The following is a 16,559-nucleotide window of genomic DNA, read 5'->3' as shown; positions in this document are numbered from 1 at the left end:
TGGGATTTTGAATAATCACGTAGAGAAATGGAACACTATTATTACAGACAGACGCTTTGCATTAAAGACCCTAGAATGTGTTGCCTTTGGAACGGGGCGGTACTCGGCGTACCCACGCGCGGTGGCGTGGCACACCGGCAGCAACAATGGTTACGTCGAGCAAACTAGGCTCTCTACGACGGAAGTAAGGGGCTGACCACCATCTATAGCTAAACACGTAAGGATGGACAACGGTTAGTAACTCAAAGATGCGCTGGCACGAGCTGCAGCAGTGAGCAGCTATTCACGGCCATGGCGCGACTGTTCTGGCAAGCCTACACATGCTTGGCAGAGTAGAAGTGGTGGATAAGCATCAGCGGCTCACCGTAGTGTACGCCCTACTGATGGTTGAAGCAGGGGAGCGCTACGATGGTCTGGCCACGTGCTACCAAGCGAGGCGGTGGCGCTCTACGATGGACACCGTTGCATCACCACGTCTTCGATAAGTGCCCTAGCCAAATGACGCGAGCACCATCTAGAGGAGGTCAAGGCGAGTTTGGGGTTACGAGCAATCGAACTGCTACCACTCCTACATGCCATACCTCCCAACCAACCAATTCGGCGGTGCCCATGGCCAGCGGCGAGCAAAATGCCAAATTGTCGGTTGGTAGTGATTGGCCGGGCTTGAGGAGAACCGGGTACGTAGCTGACTACCTATGCCACCCACAGATGTGGGGAATTACACTGTGAAGCCTGAGCTAGTGAATTTGAAAGGAAGGAATGGTGTGTTGACGCTGCTACGTTGTGGACATCGACTATGACTTAATGTGGACCGACCAAGACACGACAAGGCATGGCAACACGAGGACACGACCTCACGAGCGAGGGACAGGGGTTGCGTGTTTAATGCTCAGGTGGAGCCTTTAGGAGTGCCTGTGCGGCCATGTGTACGCGGCAGCGCAGCGTCGCGATGCGGCAGGGGCGGTACGAGCTAGAGCGAGGTAGGTGAGGTGAGCGGTTGTGAACGCGCGCTATAGGGTGAGGCAATGTGATAGAGAAGGCAGAGTGCAGTCCTATGCGTGGAGTAGTGGCGGCCAAGCCTGGCCTGGCGCACAGCCGACGGCCACGTGCCCGCTATCGACGTGACCCGCGCGCCGTAGTGCCATAAATGGTAAGGCAACGGCGACACAACCTCGTGCGCGCGGCATCAAAGCGGGCCAATGACGTAGCGCCGTGTAGCGGCAGGCGCGCAGCGTGGTGATGCGATGGTAGCGGCAGTGGTGTCTACGCGGCACGGGCGTGGAGGCAGCAGCAGCACTAGCGCGAGGCGGGAAAGGCGGTAGCGGGGCAGTAGTGCGGCGACCAGCTGCAGTAGGGCGATGATGGTGGCCCGCTAGGGCCAGTCATGGCCACCCACAGCCAAACAGGCTGACCGGGCTTGGCATCGTGGCGCGCGGAACGCGGCCAGTCGCACGACGCCGAGCGGTTGCGCGAGGTGACCACGCGCACGGACTAGACATATAATGTGCATGAATTTTAAAGCGAAGCAAATGATGCCGATCATCTCAACCGAAGTTCAACCAATCCTACTAACCTAAAGTCGACACTACCAGCTAGCTAGCGGAGCAATTGTCATGACCTGAGAGCAACCAGAGAGGGAGATACAAGGATGTCAACTTGGGTTCATCGCTGGAGTGCTGGTTCACAAAGAGAGCGCCAACAACGCGGTTACAACGCGTTCTAAGGAGATTTGGGCAATTTTTACGAGAGCAACGTGACATCCAACACAACTTCGACCTACACCAAGCTCATGTACTCACTTTGATGTAATCAACAATACCAAAATATGCAGCTAGTGTTTAAATATTTTTGTTAGAAACTAAATATCAAAATAGCATTGTCTTTCTACTTTTCTATACTTAGGAAAGTTAAGGATTTTGAGACTAAGTAACCATTAAATCTTTTATCGTAATTTTTAATAGATCTAAACCTTGTTAACTTCAACCAAGAAATACTTCATGCAATAGTCCATACCTTATACTAACCCGTAGGAGCAAAATATTTAAGCACCATTTAACTGTTTTGCTCAATATAATTCACCAAAAATGATATTTTAACAATAGTTCAAGTGTTTACCGACTTAACGAAAAGAGTTTATCTTAACGTCAAATTTGATTTTTGAGCTCCCAAAACACTAGTTAACAACATCTATTTTCCAAAAGTTAAAGTCGCATTTCCATCTACTAAACTTGTACTTCATTTTTTATTTAAGTACTAAATACAAGTTATGTTTGATCTTTGTTCATAGAAATTGTTTTTCGCCTCACGTGCGTTATAAATTTTTAAAACCTGAAAACTTATTAGGCTATTCCTTCTCGGACCTAAACCTCGGTGATAAGCAAGATTGTAACACCAGGGGTGTTACACGCAGGCCCCCTCGCCGGCGCGCGCTCGCCCGAGGGTGAGCGCGCCGATGTCGAGCGGCCGTGGGGCGGTGCCCTGAGCCCCGGCCCGTGCGCTGACAGAACAGCGCCGTGTGGTGGCTCAGCCTTTGCTTTCTGTGCGACGCCATCCGTCCGCCGGCAGTGGTGGCCAGCAGGTGAGAACAGTAGGTCCTGCCGGCCCTCTTTCTCAACTCACTTCGGGTTAGGGTTAGGGTTAGGGTTAGACAGTTTCTCCTCGCACCCGCGGCGGCTCAGGGTGACTTCTCGCGCGACGTTGAGGCGACGACTGGCTGCGGTGACGGTGTGGGCGGTTCCCTGGTAGGAAAACCCCTTCCTTTCCTTTCTCGTTCTGGTCTACCCTAAACTAGATCTACACACTAGAAGAAACCTCGCTCTGATACTATTGACAACGTTGATAGGATCATCTAGGCGTAGGTCTAAGGGGTAAAACTTAACTGGACAAAGAACTTGCTGATGTACCTCATCCAACGTAGTGTCGCGGCCATAGCGCCGCCGATGACGTAGCAGCGACGTGGAGGCGTGGTCCAATGGCGGCGATGAAGGCAATGGCGCTTCTCGTCGCTCACAGCGCACCTTCTCGATCGGTCTAGGGTTAGGACATCGGTGGGGAACATGCGGCTACAGTGAACCTCGTACCTTGTGCCCCGGTCTCTACCTTCCTCTTTATAGCGCTATGCGACGGGGGCCCATCAGTCAGGAGAACGGTTGTTCGTTCCTGATCAGGGCGTGGATCAAGGGTCCAATTGGCCATTGGGTCAACTGGGTGGAGATCAATCTAATAAAAAGTATTGTTCGTTAATTTATTGTGAGAGAAAATATTGTACCATGACCGATAAATTCAAGCATCCATCTACCACCCATGACAAGATCCATCCGTCACCCAGTCTGAAAAGCACTGGCGAGCTGCATTTCTTCTGAAACTGTAGTTTTTCTCTTTTTCCCCCCCACTGAAAGTACAGTCAATTATGATTTGAAACGGAAGTGAAGCTAGTGCCTTAAGTATACGGCCATGGGCTAATGGCTGTCTCCGGTGTGAATACTGAATACCACCTGCTCGTTCTTCTGAGCTCCTAACTCCGAACTCCCAACCACCGTTGTTGGACCTTTTCTCTGAATGAACGTCTGAAGCGCTACTGATTGAACGAACGACTAGAATGAAGACAAGACCTGGGCTGTATACATACATCCATCACCAGCGCTCGGCGGCCGCTGTTTGAGATGGCTGTCGTGTCATTGAATCCATACGGAGTTATTAGAGCCGGTGAAAATGGTTTCGTCCGTCCCTGAAGCCAACAGGAATGTGGAGCGATTCCTCTCCGTTTTGTTAATCGTTTTTGAAAAGTGCTTTAGCTACTTTAGAGAAACCCCGGTTCCGAAGCTATTTTGGGAGGAGCTGAATCCGATCCGCTGCCAAAATGGCCGCCAAAATGGCCCTTACACAAGCTCGCGCAGTAGGCAGCAGATCGATTCACTGAACTTTATTTGAGACGTCAGTTTGCGTAGGAGTGTAGTGTACATAGAACTGAAAGTAGCTTATGAGTTAAGAATTACTATTACGAGGTATTTTCGTCACTGTTCGCTGACAATTAATATAATCCGTCTTTTTCAGCTTGTTTTTTTAGCTGGAACAGTGCTTTTCTCTCCCAACAAATCAGCCGAAAGAGTATTTCGGCTTTTTTTCAGCGAAGCTAACCGGCATAATCGCGCACGCTGTCAACACGACGAACTGAAAACGAAACGAGTCTGAAAGAAAAAGGAACCGATGGCAATGGAAATCTAACTTGAAGATGGACAGTAACATTTTGTCCAACCATCTCCATCCAAATCATTCCAATCCAAACCGGCCCGCTCGCCCTGCTCCGCTCCACCTGCTCCCAGCAGCGCGACACGGACGCCGTAGCCGTAGCAGTACCAGGCAGCGGGCTAGCTGTGGCAGCTCGCGCGAACACGACCGGCGGGCGCCGGGCGGGCTCCTGGTGCGTCCTCGCAGTCACAGCCTCCGGCCACAGGCCACCGACCCGCAGATGAAGGAGCGCAGCACCGCCTTGCCCGTCCGCGTCGCGGCCTTGGCCACGCCCACGGCGCTCCGCCTGCGCCGGCGGCTCCGCGCGGTCGCCCTCTTCGCCACGGCCACGGCCAGGACCGCCGCGTCGTCGGCGTCGTCGCGCCTCGGAGGCCGCGGGAACGGCAGCGCCATCAGGTGGGTGTCGAGGACGCGGTGCACCGACGCGAGCTCGAACGCGTCGTACAGCGGGGTCCCGCAGTCCCACGGCCACGGCGGTTGCGCCGCCGGCTTCTTGTGCTCCGCCGCCGCCTCCTTGGCCCGGTCCACGGCCATTATTCGTGCTAGCGCCACGGGAACCCTGACGATTACTGCCTGCCATGTTTATAATCGAGCCATCTAGATCACGCTAGATTCAGCTGGGAATCTCCTAGTTCCAATTCAGCTAATCAGTTAATTTCCACCCTGGAACTGGAATGGACGTGGACGCTCCGTGAAAGATCAACTCAACGCATTTCGCGTCGTAGCCGATCATGCGCAAATATTCGTCCTACCACCTTTGTCCTAAATCAAATGGTAATTAATAATATCTTTGACCATCGTTTAAAAAAATAAATTTATGATATAAGATTTATGTTTTAGCTATAAAAATACTTTGATAATATATATTCCGTAACTTATATGTTGTGAAACTATATATTTTTTTAAAGGTGGTCAAAAACAGTAATATTTGACAAGCTAATATGACATATAGAAAAGAACGAGCAATAGTAGCTTGTGATGGTATGGTATTTGACGTGCCGTCATTAATTAAATTGGTTAAAATGGCTAGATATAGTGCACCAACCACCACACCACAGTTTTTTTGACATGAGGAGCATCAATTGCACGCTGGCGTGCAATTTACTCGTTTAGATGGTGACTGAGAGTAACATGTTTCTAACCCAATCATGGAAAGTAGTTAACCGCAGTTGGCCGTGATGCTGGACGATATCTGGACGTATCGGTATCTCTCTATCTCCCTCCTGCCATCGAATCTACCACATCTACACCTACACGGCGGGTGGACATTCACATCCGGTTGTCCATTGTTTGAAAAATGGAGTAATCCGTTTTGATCGTTGCGAGATTCCGATTTTAACTCAAAAATCAAACATCGTCGCTGACCACCAAACTATGGAAACTTGACGAATCTGGCCATCTAGTTGATTTCTTTTGTATTATATCTGTACCAAAAAATTAGAGTATTTTTAACAATTTTATAACTGACGAAACTTAAATCAATAAAAAATTAAACCGACACAATTTTAACACTTATTAAACATCAACTATCAATGAAGTCTGATTTACGCCTCACAACTGACGGGGTGTTGCTGACGTGTCATCCCATTACATAAAACCGTTGTCTAAATCCGTCTTAGTGCAAAAACAAACGATTTTCAAAAATTGAAGCTGGTTACAAATTCAACTTTGTATTTTTTTTTATTGGAATTCGACTCGGTAATTGAGGAGGAAAATCAGAATACGACACTGTACGAGGGATGCGGCGCGTGATGCTTTTTTCCAGCCCATGGACCCACGGCCCACTCTGAAGCTTTACTGGGCTGAAAGGCTCGTCCTGAGTCCTGGACTACTGTTGCCCTTTTCCATTTAGGTGCATCATCATCCGGGGACCAACGGGAGCCACCCAAACTCGGCAAAGCACCCACCCCCTGATCCCCACCACGCCCAAATGCTGGCTACCACCTGCGCCGCGCCGCCGTGCCCGTGCGCACGGTCGCGGCGGCTCCCCGCGGCGACCTTTGGCGGAGGCTATGGCATTGGGCGCACTCGCCGCAGCACGAGGCCAAGGGCGCCGAGGAGAGCGGGGGTGGTGCGGTGCGGGCTGCTGCCCGTGGACCCGTGGGCGCCGACGATGGACTCCCAGAGCGTGGCGTCGCAGCTCTTCGCCGTCTCGCTCTTCCCCTACCTGGGCTTCCTCTACTTCATGACCAGGTCCAAGACCGCGCCCGGGCTCACGCTCTTTGGTTTCTACTTCCTCCTCGCCTTCGTCGGCGCCACCAGTACGCGTTACTGATCCCATCCCCATCCCCATCCCTACTCTAGTTTTGCACGTCTGCATTTGGCCAAATCCCAAACGTAGTGTTGTGTAATAATTCCTCACACCTTGATTGCACCTGCTATGCAAATGGGATGGTGGTACACTGATGCACAAGTTGTGCTTTTGCCAATTGTAGTAGTAATGTTCTTATAACTTGTTTTATTGTTCTGTTAAGTGCACTCTAACATACAAGTTGGTGATTTTAGTATATCCGTACTTAGCTTGTCTACAGAAACGTACATGAAAATTTAATGCCAGGCTTTTGTCGTCAAGCTTGACTTTGCCAAGGCGTTCGACTCCGTCAATTGGGAGAGCTTGCTGCAAATCCTATGTGCCCGAGGGTTCCCAGACAAATGGATTCGGTGGATGAAGGCCCTGCTTGAAACATCAAAATCTGCGGTTTTGGTCAATGGGGTGCCAGGACCATGGATCACCTGTGGACGAGGGCTGCGGCAGGGTGATGCCCTCTCGCCGTACCTGTTCCTCCTTGTCGCCGACGTCCTTCAGACGCTGATCAAGAACAACAGGGCCATCCGGCACCCCCTCTCCGACGACGGGCCATGTGCTGTGCTCCAATACGCCGATGACACCATTGTCGTTGTCCGAGCAGACTCTGGTTCCGCTCAACAACTGAAGAGTTAGACAGCTTCGCCGCGGCCACGGGCCTCGCCATCAACTTCACCAAAAGCACCGTCACTCCCATGAATGTGGATGAGGGCCGTGTGAATGACCTGGTGAACATCCTACACTGCCGGCGAGGGAGCTTTCCACAGACATACCTGGGGCTGCCTCTGTCCAATACCAAGCTGCAACTGTCCGCCTTCGCGCCCCTGATCGCCAAAGTGGACAGGTACCTTGCCGGTTGGAAAGCTTCTCTGCCGGGCGCGTGGTCCTCGTCAATGCCGTGCTCAGCAGTCTGCCAACGTACGCCATGGGTGCCATGCTCCTGCCGCCGGGGGTCTGTGCAGCAATTGACGCCAAGCGCAGAGCTTTCCTGTGGTCGGGCACTGACCGAACGTCGGGAGCCCAATGCCTCATCGCGTGGGAAGAAGTCTGCGAGCTGAAGGAGGATGGTGGCCTGGGCGTCAAGCGGCTGGAGACACAAAATGCCGCCCTGCTACTCAAGCTAATTAATCGCCTACACCATCCAGGCTGCTCGGCCTGGGCACGCTGGGTGGCCACCCAAGCAACGCTCCATGACCTGGGGGGCAACCTCGCCAGAGCTCATTGGACGGCTCTACGGCAACTCTTCCCAGCATACCAAAAAATGACGACAGTCACTGTGGGCGATGGGCGCAACACGGATTTCTGGAAGGACACCTGGCTGTTGGATGCCCCATTGCAGGCCTCATGCCGGCTCTCCACAGTCATGTGACGGGGGCTGCAACGTCCGTGCACGACGTCGTACGCGGTGAGGAACATGGTGCAACGCCACCTCTCCACCCAAGCTACTGAGGAGCTGGAGCACCTAAGTCTGCTCCTGATCGACGTCGAGCTTTCGGAGAGGCCGGACGAGCACCGGTGCTGCTTCGAAACTCCGGACCACCGGCTCTGGTCTGGGCTCATCTACAAGGCGTCAATGCGTGGTGACCAAACCTGCCCCTCCTTCGACTTCATCTGGCGGAGCTTCGCCGCCCCCCCACCCCCTCGCGTCAAGTTTTTCGGTTGGGTCCTGACCAAGGATCGCATCCAGTGCAAGACAGCCCTCCGTCGCAAGAACATCTTACAGGAGACAACCTGTGGGCGCTGATGAAAATGCCGATCACATCATCTCTGGGTGCCCGTTCGCTAAAGCCTTCTGGAGACGCATTGGATGGCAACCAAGCCTGATCGCCCCGGTCACTGAGCTTTGGAAGACGTCCCCGCCACCACACGTTCCACCCTCTGCGGTGAGCCCCCTGGTACTACTTTACTGCTGGGAGCTCTAGAAGCATCGACACGACGTCGTGTTCCGCAGCCTCCCCCCGACCTGAACAGGCTCATCACGGCCTGCAGAGAGGCAATCAGGTCCTGGAGCTGCCGCTTGCCTTTGAAAGATAACGCTCTGAGAGCGTTTTGGAGATCGATCATGGATATGTAATCTCCCATCTCACACCTCCCCCCCCCCCCCCCCCCCCCCCCCGTTCTTCCAAACTCATTGTAATTGGATTGGCGCCAATGCCCTTCCACCCCCCGGCTATGCCGGCATCTGTGGAATGAAAAAACTCAGATGGGGAGGCCTTTCCCCCCCCCCCCCCCCCCCGGTGTTGACCTCAAAAAAGAGAAGTTATATGAAACTGTGAGGGCAATTATCTGTCTGTCAGGTACATTTGCTAAAGTTCCACTTCCACAGTTAGATCATTGTGAAGTTGTTACAGATATTAGTGGTTGAACACTATGTAGAATGGATAAATCAGTCTAAAAGGAACTGAACATCTCAGTGGCTTGCTCATATATGATCACATAGGCTTTTGCTCCAGTATACCTCTTTTAGAAAAGTTTGTGGATCCTAAAGCGAAATATTTAATATCAGGTGAGGCATATGATGGTGAAGATTGGTGCTGTACTGCTATTGTTGCTTTGCTTTAAATTCTTTTTTTTTTTGTGAAAGACATGCATTCATACAAGCCTCAGCGAAACTGTGAGGGAATTATCTGTCTGTCAGGTACATTTGCTAAAGTTCCACTTCCACAGTTAGATCATTGTGAAGTTGTTACAGATATTAGTGGTTGAACACTATGTAGAATGGATAAATTAGTCTAAAAGGAACTGAACATCTCAGTGGCTTGCTCATATATGATCACATAGGCTTTTGCTCCAGTATACCTCTTTTAGAAAAGTTTGTGGATCCTAAAGCGAAATATTTAATATCAGGTGAGGCATATGATGGTGAAGATTGGTGCTGTACTGCTATTGTTGCTTTGCTTTAAATTCTTTTTTTTTTGTGAAAGACATGCATTCATACAAGCCTCAGCAACAAAATAAAAATACCAGTAGTCTTACATATGGACCAATTGAAAGAAATAAACAGTGAGCAACTGAGCATTAGAATAATCAGAGGACCAATCTTTAACTTTCTTATTCTTGATGTTACAACAGATAAAAATACCAGTAGTCTGGACCAATTGAAACAAATAAACAGTGAGTATTAGAACAAAGACCAATCTTTAACTTTCTTATTCTTGAGGTTACAGATAAAATATCAGTAGTCTTAAAATGGACTAATTGAAACAAATATCTTCGACCTTTTCCTTTTTGGAGAGTCTTCGCTTTCTGGCCATTATTCCAGTGTCGTTAGATGGCTAGGCGGGGAGAAGTCACGCGAAGAGATTTTCTATGCAGCTTTAACTACAGAGAGATGTGTAGTCAGCTCTAAAGTTCTACAGAAGGAAGCAACCTGAAACTGAATTAGTTTAGTGATTGGAGCTTACGGACCAATTGATTCCAAGGTCACAGTGATCCTTGCAAGTCGTCTGACATTTCAAATTTTGTATAGTGTAATTGTAATTCCTACGCATAGCCCTCTTGAGTTTAGTAATGTTTTGTTTCTGACTATTTAGCTGTCTAGCAGAACATTATGTCAGTGCAATTAATTGTTTCCATGTTGTTTCATGCACCGGTTTTTATCCCTGGAGCAGTACCTGCTGGGATTTATGGTAATTGTGCCATAAAATTTTCACCATCCTTATATTCTTTGCTTATACACACCGTGTGCACTTATTGATACAATGATATCCATTGCAGCAAAAGTTCATTACGGAACGTCGCTATCTAATGTTGACTGGCTGCACGGGAGCGCGGAATCGCTACTTACTCTTACCAATCTATTGATCGTTTTGGGGCTGAGGGGAGCCTTGAGGAAGCTGGAGGAAGAGGATGCGAATGGGAGGATTTCTGAAGCTTCTCAAGACAGTAAAGAAAAAAGTTCTGTCTAGATAGGTCTATCAGTACCCCTGATGGTGCATTCAGTAACTAGGAGTGCGTGTATTTCTTGTTCTGCTCAACTAGTTAGTAACGAGGTTTTGGGTGTAAAAAAATCTGGCAAATCTGCTTTGTGCATATGCTGAGAAAAAACAATGTATATTTACCGCATTTCTGTGTAGTTGTAGTCTCCAGTTACGCTATTCTGAGTAGTTGCAGTGTCCAGCGTGTAATAGGCAATGGTACTACAACATCCATTGGGATAATTATTCACATTCTGATTCTGAGTGCTTCAACATGATTACCTGGTCTGAATCTTTGCTGCTATATTTAGATTCAGATAGCCTGCTGGGTACAACGTTTTTTGGGGGGCTTTGTCCGGTAGTTCATATCATCTTGAAGTTGTGTTATCATGATTTGCATGGACCCAGCTGTTGATAGTAGCAGAAGATTACTACACTCTAGTCTACTCTGAAGCTAATACTAATGCCGGAATTCGGTAAGACAAGCTACCGTACATGCTGCACATATATATGTATTGACTGCAGATACCCCCATCTAATTGTCCGCATACAGGTCCCATTGAAAGGGCTCCGTTGCATTGGTGAACAGCTCCTCGAACTGGGTCTCGAACTCCATGCCGATGCCGACCCCGAGGCTGCCTGCCGGGTGGCTGCTCCTCAGCTGCCAGTCCAAGGCCGTCGGCGAGAGGAGCGGGAAGCAGCCGGCGAAGTCGGCGCCGGCGCCGGCAGCAGCCGCGGAGGCGAACGAGTATGGCGTCGTGGGCTCTAGCAGCCCGGCCCGCAAGCACTCGGTCTCCAGCGCGGGCGTGGAGGCTCCCTGGTCCTGGTCCTCGTGGGCGCCGTGCCCGTGCCCTGGCTGCAGCTGCAGCTCCTGCCGCAGCTGCTGGGCGCTGGGGTGCGCGGCCTGGGCGCACGTGTGCGCGCCGTGGTACACGACGTCGTGCAGCAGCGGGTCCCCGTCGGCGCGCTGCACGTGCTTGGTGGCGAGGCAGCCCTGCGAGTGGCGGTGCGTGCACCGGAAGTAGGACCTGCGATCGATTTGCAACCCACCCCACACGTGTCAGCGTCGCTCGATCTGCGCCGTCGGTTAGTCAAGGAGTCGTCTGGTGCAACAGTGCAAGGGAACGAGGGAGTGACGTGTGGGGCGTGACGTGTGCGTGCTGACCTGGGGTACTTGGCGCCCAGGATGTCCTTCTGCCCGTACTTCCTCCAGCTGAGCCCGTCGTCCAGCGCCGCCGCGTCCTGCACCGACGCCGTCCGCAGCTGCCTCCTCACGCACGGCGTCCCCTTCCTGCGGTACACACATCGATCGGATTGCCAAGTCATGCTCTGCTTGCTACTCGCATGTTTGTTACAGTAGTACTCCGATGAAACAAGATCGATCGACTTGCCTCCTCTTGGACTGGGCGGCGGTGGCATTGCCGCCGTCGCTGCGGGGGCTGCCGGCCCCGGACGCCAGCGAGTCGACGCAGCAGGACCTGGCGATGCGGATGGACCTGTCAACGGACGACGCCAGCTCGGCGCAGAGCTCCCGCGCGCCCGCCGGGAGCGGGTCCTGGTCCATGCGCGCCTCCAGCTCCCGGACCATGGCCAGCACCTGCGCCAGCTCCGAGGCCAGCGCGCTCTTCTCGCCGCCGTCCATGTCGTCCTCAGCTCAGCTCCTTCGCCAAGAAGGCAAGATCAGCTACTTCGCCAAGAAGAGAAGGCAGAGGCAGTCTGTGTGAGCTCTCGCTCGGTGGTGAGTGTGGCAGCGACGGTGGGGGAGAGGCTACTTATATAGAGTTGGAAAACGGGGCATGATGCTGTTCAAAGCTGGGAAAACGAAAAACGGGATCATTTCGGGTTGGACCGGACCGAGACCGATCACCGAAGAAAAGGTGGAGACTAACCAGAGAATAAGAATACCCCTCTGACTGGCGTTCTGGTTCAAACCAAGGACTTGGACTGGTCTTTGGGTTCTGGGCCCCGGCCGGTCACCTGGGTCCGGCAGTGTGCGGCACTGGCACTCTGGCAGTGCCATGTCGCAGACAAGCGGGGCCTAGCTAGATGCTAGCTTACTACTAGCTCCTAGTGCTCTCTAACTATTATTCCCGGCCGGCCGACCGGGCTTTCTTTTTCACCGGGGAGATTCTCTCGCACTTGCGTAGTTGCATTGCTTTCGGTCCAAGGAGTTCCCATTTGGGCGTGTCCGCGTGGTAACCACGGCCATTAGCGATCTTTCAGAGAAAAAACCCACGGACATTACCTGTGCCCCGCGACTGCCAGCGGCCACGCCTCTCGATCGGTTGCTTGCCACCGGACGCTGCTGGGTTACCTTGGTTGTGTGCTGTGTGCTACTGCCTACGGGCTACAAGCTACAGCGCGCCCGTGTTTTCCCTCAAGATTCGTGACTGCGGTGGGCAAGTTTGCCTGGCGTCGTCGGGCCGTCGAGTGAGCGTGACTGTCTGCGTGAGTCCCTGCCACGTGTGCCAGCGGCGACAGGCGTAGGACGCGGTTGTGTGGCCTCGCCGGAGGGAAGGAAGGTGACGCGATGGCTGCCAGTGGTTTCGCGGCGGCTTCCTGCAGAAATTCAGCAAAGGTCCAGTTTAGTTTGCAAAAAAATTTGCAAAATTTTTCACATTCCCCGTCACATCGAATCTTTGGACGCATGCATGAAGCATTAAATATAGATAAAAAATAAAACTAATTACACAGTTTAGACGAAATCCACGAGACGAATCTTTTAAGCCTAATTAGACTATGATTGGACACTATTTACCAAATAACAACGAAAACGCTACAGTAGCTATTTTGTAAAATTTTTTGCATTTAAACAAGGCCAAAGTTTGCACGTAGCTTTTCCCTGTCAGAGTGTCAGTGGGCACGTACGGCAAAGTTAACCCTAGTGAGCGCGACGGCATCATCGATACGCTTCGTCTCCGTGGTATAGTATGTAGGAGCAATCTGGTGCGTCAAATCGGGGCGATATGGTAGACCGTAGCCGTAGATTTCCTATCCCAATGGTGCCGTCATATCCTAGCGTCTGTGGTCTCCTGTACAGCTGAGCTTGGTGAACCCAGCTGCTGGCCATTCCAAAGGTGTCGTTTGTAGCACGGTTCTTCAGTTCTTCAGATCGGTCGCTAATGGGAGTAGTTCATTCAATGTTGGAGCTTTTAGGGTAATCTATGGTGGCGTTAGTATGGGCCTCGGATATTCTCGCAGCAAGCAAAACAGCCTGACTAGGATGGGTATGTCGAGCATGTCACTGAGGCTTTGTTTGTACTTTTTCAACCAACGAATAATATTTTTCTCTCATAACAAATCAGTTAATGATACTTTCATCCAAGGCTTATCAGCCAAGCGAACAGGGCGATGGATTAAAGTGAATACACTCATCCAAACAGGCCATGAGGAGGTTCAAACCAAACATGTATCTCTATTACTTGGTAGATAAGCTATAAGCTAGATATACTTAGAAGCCAGTCCATTCGGATCCGACTCATATTCCTCGTAATAAACTAGCAATTAGAAAGTAGTCATATACTATCATGGTTAGCCGATGTAAACGCTATTCCGAGACTATATAAGGAGGGGGTAGAATCTCCTGTAGGACATCATCGTTATTTTTGGCACTTAGCACTCCTTCAAACCGAACACACGTCGCATAGAGAAGTTGTTATCCACTAAACATAGGATACCGTGTACCCGAACTAGTAAAAATATGTATCTTGTATGTTACCTCTCTAATTCCCCTACGTGCAAAATAATAATATATTGTCGGACGCTAAAACCTATGTCAATTGGCACATCAGCTAGGAGGATTTCGCGTGTAGATTCAATCTTGCAGATCGGATGGACATCAACACGAACATTGGTAACCTCGACACTTTTGGTCTAGGCATCAAGATCTCCTTTGGTAGCTTGGATTTCGTCGTAGATCGACTCGGCGATCTGCAAGACTGCAACTGTGCGACCTCAAGCCGGTTTGTAGATCGCTGAGCCGATCGTACAGGAGAAGACTTGGCACCATTTCCAAATAGGGCCAATTCAACTCACTAGCCCAATCCTAAGTACTAGTGGTCCCTGAATTTGCGTCCCTTTCAAAGGTGTCGTTTGTAGAACGACTCTTCGTTCTTTAGGTTGATAGCAAATAGGAGTAGTTCTATAATGTTGGTGTGGTTTTACGGTAATCTACGGCTTATTACGGTAAGTTTATATAAAACCTATAATTTCTCTTAATGAAAAACATATAATAGCACGGTCTCGAAAAGCTAGTGGTCTCCTAAATTTGCACGGTGATATCATCCGGGTTCTCAACTCTTGAATTTTGAATATCTAAATCTCTGAACCTGTATACTAGTTTCGTTCGGGCCCTAACTCCCAAATTTTGATATTTAGTTTTCCGAACTTATAGGGTTGCGTCGCCCAGGTCCAAAAGTTTGTTCAGAATCAACATTACCTCAAACGAACTTTGACCCGCTCCATGTGTTGACAACTTGACAGGGTATGTTGATACACCTCCACCTAGGTTGATGTACATTGGTACTCCATTCATATTTTGACCATGTAATTGAATATAAATGGTTTTAGTCCCTCAACTCCTACCATCATCCCTGGTAGATCATAGCCCATACTGTGTTAGTGTCATATATATCATATATTCATAGCAACACCATCTCATCTGGTCTCTTAAGCTCACAAGAGCTTGGCGACCCAGCTATGCTGGCTTCGTAAAACACGGTGTCGGATCTACTGTTTTGGCCCCTGTCCTGAGCTCGACCGGAGTGTGAGTGTGCGACATGTCAAGCTATTTCTCAGGTTAGTTTGTTGGGTTGAGTTGGGTTCTGTGTAAAAAAATTATGGCCGTACCCAATGTAATAGTTGTTGTGGGTACAAAATTATAAGTGGAACCCATCTAGTAATATGTACTAGTTGGTTTAGTTTTTTTTAGTGGGGTCAGTTACTGCGATCATGTCTAACTAGCTAACCGCAGTATGCCGCTCCAGCGAAGCAAGCCCATGGGATTCGACAGGGGGCGTGTCCCGGCCGTGTCGGCGCTGCGATTGCCCTTGCCCCGGCTCGAAGTAACGTTCGGGCACGGAAAGGGGGCCACCAATATGTCTCAGTTCATCCTACGTTTCACACGACACGTACGACGAGCAGCAGTAGCCCAGATTCGGTTCATTGCATTGATTGCTTGGGATTTGGGAGCAATCCCCGTCCTGGCGCGTCGTCCTCCACCAACTTTTAAGTGACGGCAATGATAAAAGACCGGTAGTCCAAGCCTATACGATTTTAGCCTTCGAGAAGGCCGGACCGCCGGAGCCACCTCCCGGACCCGGTGTCGTCCGTGCAGCCGCCGCCGCCGCTGTCAGCTAGCAAGCTGCCGCTCACTGAAGTCGTGGCGCTCATCCGCCTGATCGAGCTTTTCCCCTCGTGTTTTTTTTGGTGCCGAAAGCGGCCTCTGCCGATGGCTGAAGACTGACCCGGGCGGCCCCACCACCAGGTCGACATGCCGTCACGCGTGACGCTGGGCCTGGATCTCGTTGCGTCATCCAGGACAAGTGGCCTTACGCATGTGGGCCGGTATTCTCCGAAACGCCAGCGCGGAAGGGAAGCGAAAAGAAAAGTCGGCACCCTTTAGGCCGAGAGAGCGAGAGGCAGTCGCAGAAGCGCGATCGCTCTTGGAAAACTCGAAGGGACGATGTACGCACGGCACGCTACAGGGATTGCCGCCTCTCGCCTCTCCACATCTCTGTGACACTGACCCTATCCAATTCCAAGCAGGAGCCGCATGAGGAGGAGCTGCGATGCCGGATCACGCAACCATTCCGTTTCCAGGCGTGGCTGAGACTGCCTCTCCTCTCAGTTTCCAAAACGATCGCTAACAGCAATTAGCATATAGTACTGTGATCGATCGGTATGTGTTGGAGGCGAGAGAGAGAGAGAGAGAGGCACGTCCTTTCTGGAACTTCCTCTGCTGGTTGGTTTATGTGACATTGAAATTCCCCAAATCTATTCTCCTTAACTATGATAGCAGGTGAAAGCCTATAATTTTACATACTGTATTTCTTTAAAACCTTTTCTAAATATGCTTTTTGTGATAATCC

At 50.7% G+C, this 16,559-nt stretch overlaps 2 protein-coding genes across 3 annotated transcripts; one reads left to right on the top strand and one right to left on the bottom strand.

Annotated features, from left to right (window-relative positions):
• The first annotated feature begins 6,138 nt into the window (after nt 1-6,138).
• Nucleotides 6,139-10,466, top strand: LOC136517996 (uncharacterized). 2 transcript variants are annotated; one of them, XM_066511649.1, is made up of 3 exons: nt 6,139-6,509; nt 10,165-10,182; nt 10,271-10,466. In XM_066511649.1, the coding sequence occupies exons 1-3, from the start codon at nt 6,179-6,181 to the stop codon at nt 10,459-10,461; spliced, it is 540 nt and encodes a 179-aa protein (XP_066367746.1). In that variant the 5' UTR covers nt 6,139-6,178; the 3' UTR covers nt 10,462-10,466. The 2 variants fall into 2 exon arrangements, with proteins under 2 accessions (XP_066367746.1, XP_066367747.1); XM_066511650.1 differs by lacking the exon at nt 10,165-10,182.
• A 539-nt stretch (nt 10,467-11,005) lies between these two features.
• Nucleotides 11,006-12,197, bottom strand: LOC136517995 (transcription factor WRKY19-like). The gene is made up of 3 exons (XM_066511648.1): nt 11,858-12,197; nt 11,636-11,757; nt 11,006-11,498 (listed from the first exon to the last, which is right to left on the bottom strand). Exons 1-3 carry the CDS (start codon nt 12,110-12,112, stop codon nt 11,006-11,008), a joined length of 870 nt encoding a protein of 289 aa, XP_066367745.1. The 5' UTR covers nt 12,113-12,197.
• Between the last annotated feature and the right edge of the window lie 4,362 nt (nt 12,198-16,559).

Source organism: Miscanthus floridulus, chromosome 17 (genome assembly GCF_019320115.1).
Source record: "Miscanthus floridulus cultivar M001 chromosome 17, ASM1932011v1, whole genome shotgun sequence".
NCBI classification, from domain to species: Eukaryota; Viridiplantae; Streptophyta; class Magnoliopsida; order Poales; family Poaceae; genus Miscanthus; species Miscanthus floridulus.
The sequence above is the reverse complement of the archived record's forward strand: the minus strand, read 5'-3'. Positions and strand labels throughout refer to the sequence as shown.

Excerpts from the sequence above, each read along its gene's own strand:
- LOC136517996 (XM_066511649.1), top strand. The coding sequence starts at position 6,179 with ATGCTGGCTACCACCTGCGCCGCGCCGCCGTGCCCGTGCGCACGGTCG.
- LOC136517995 (XM_066511648.1), bottom strand. The coding sequence starts at position 12,112 with ATGGACGGCGGCGAGAAGAGCGCGCTGGCCTCGGAGCTGGCGCAGGTG. Across the intron at positions 11,758-11,857 it reads CCCAGTCCAAGAGGAGGCAA|GGGACGCCGTGCGTGAGGAG; the intron begins GTCGATCGATCT and ends TACCGCAGGAAG. Across the intron at positions 11,499-11,635 it reads CTGGGCGCCAAGTACCCCAG|GTCCTACTTCCGGTGCACGC; the intron begins GTCAGCACGCAC and ends AATCGATCGCAG.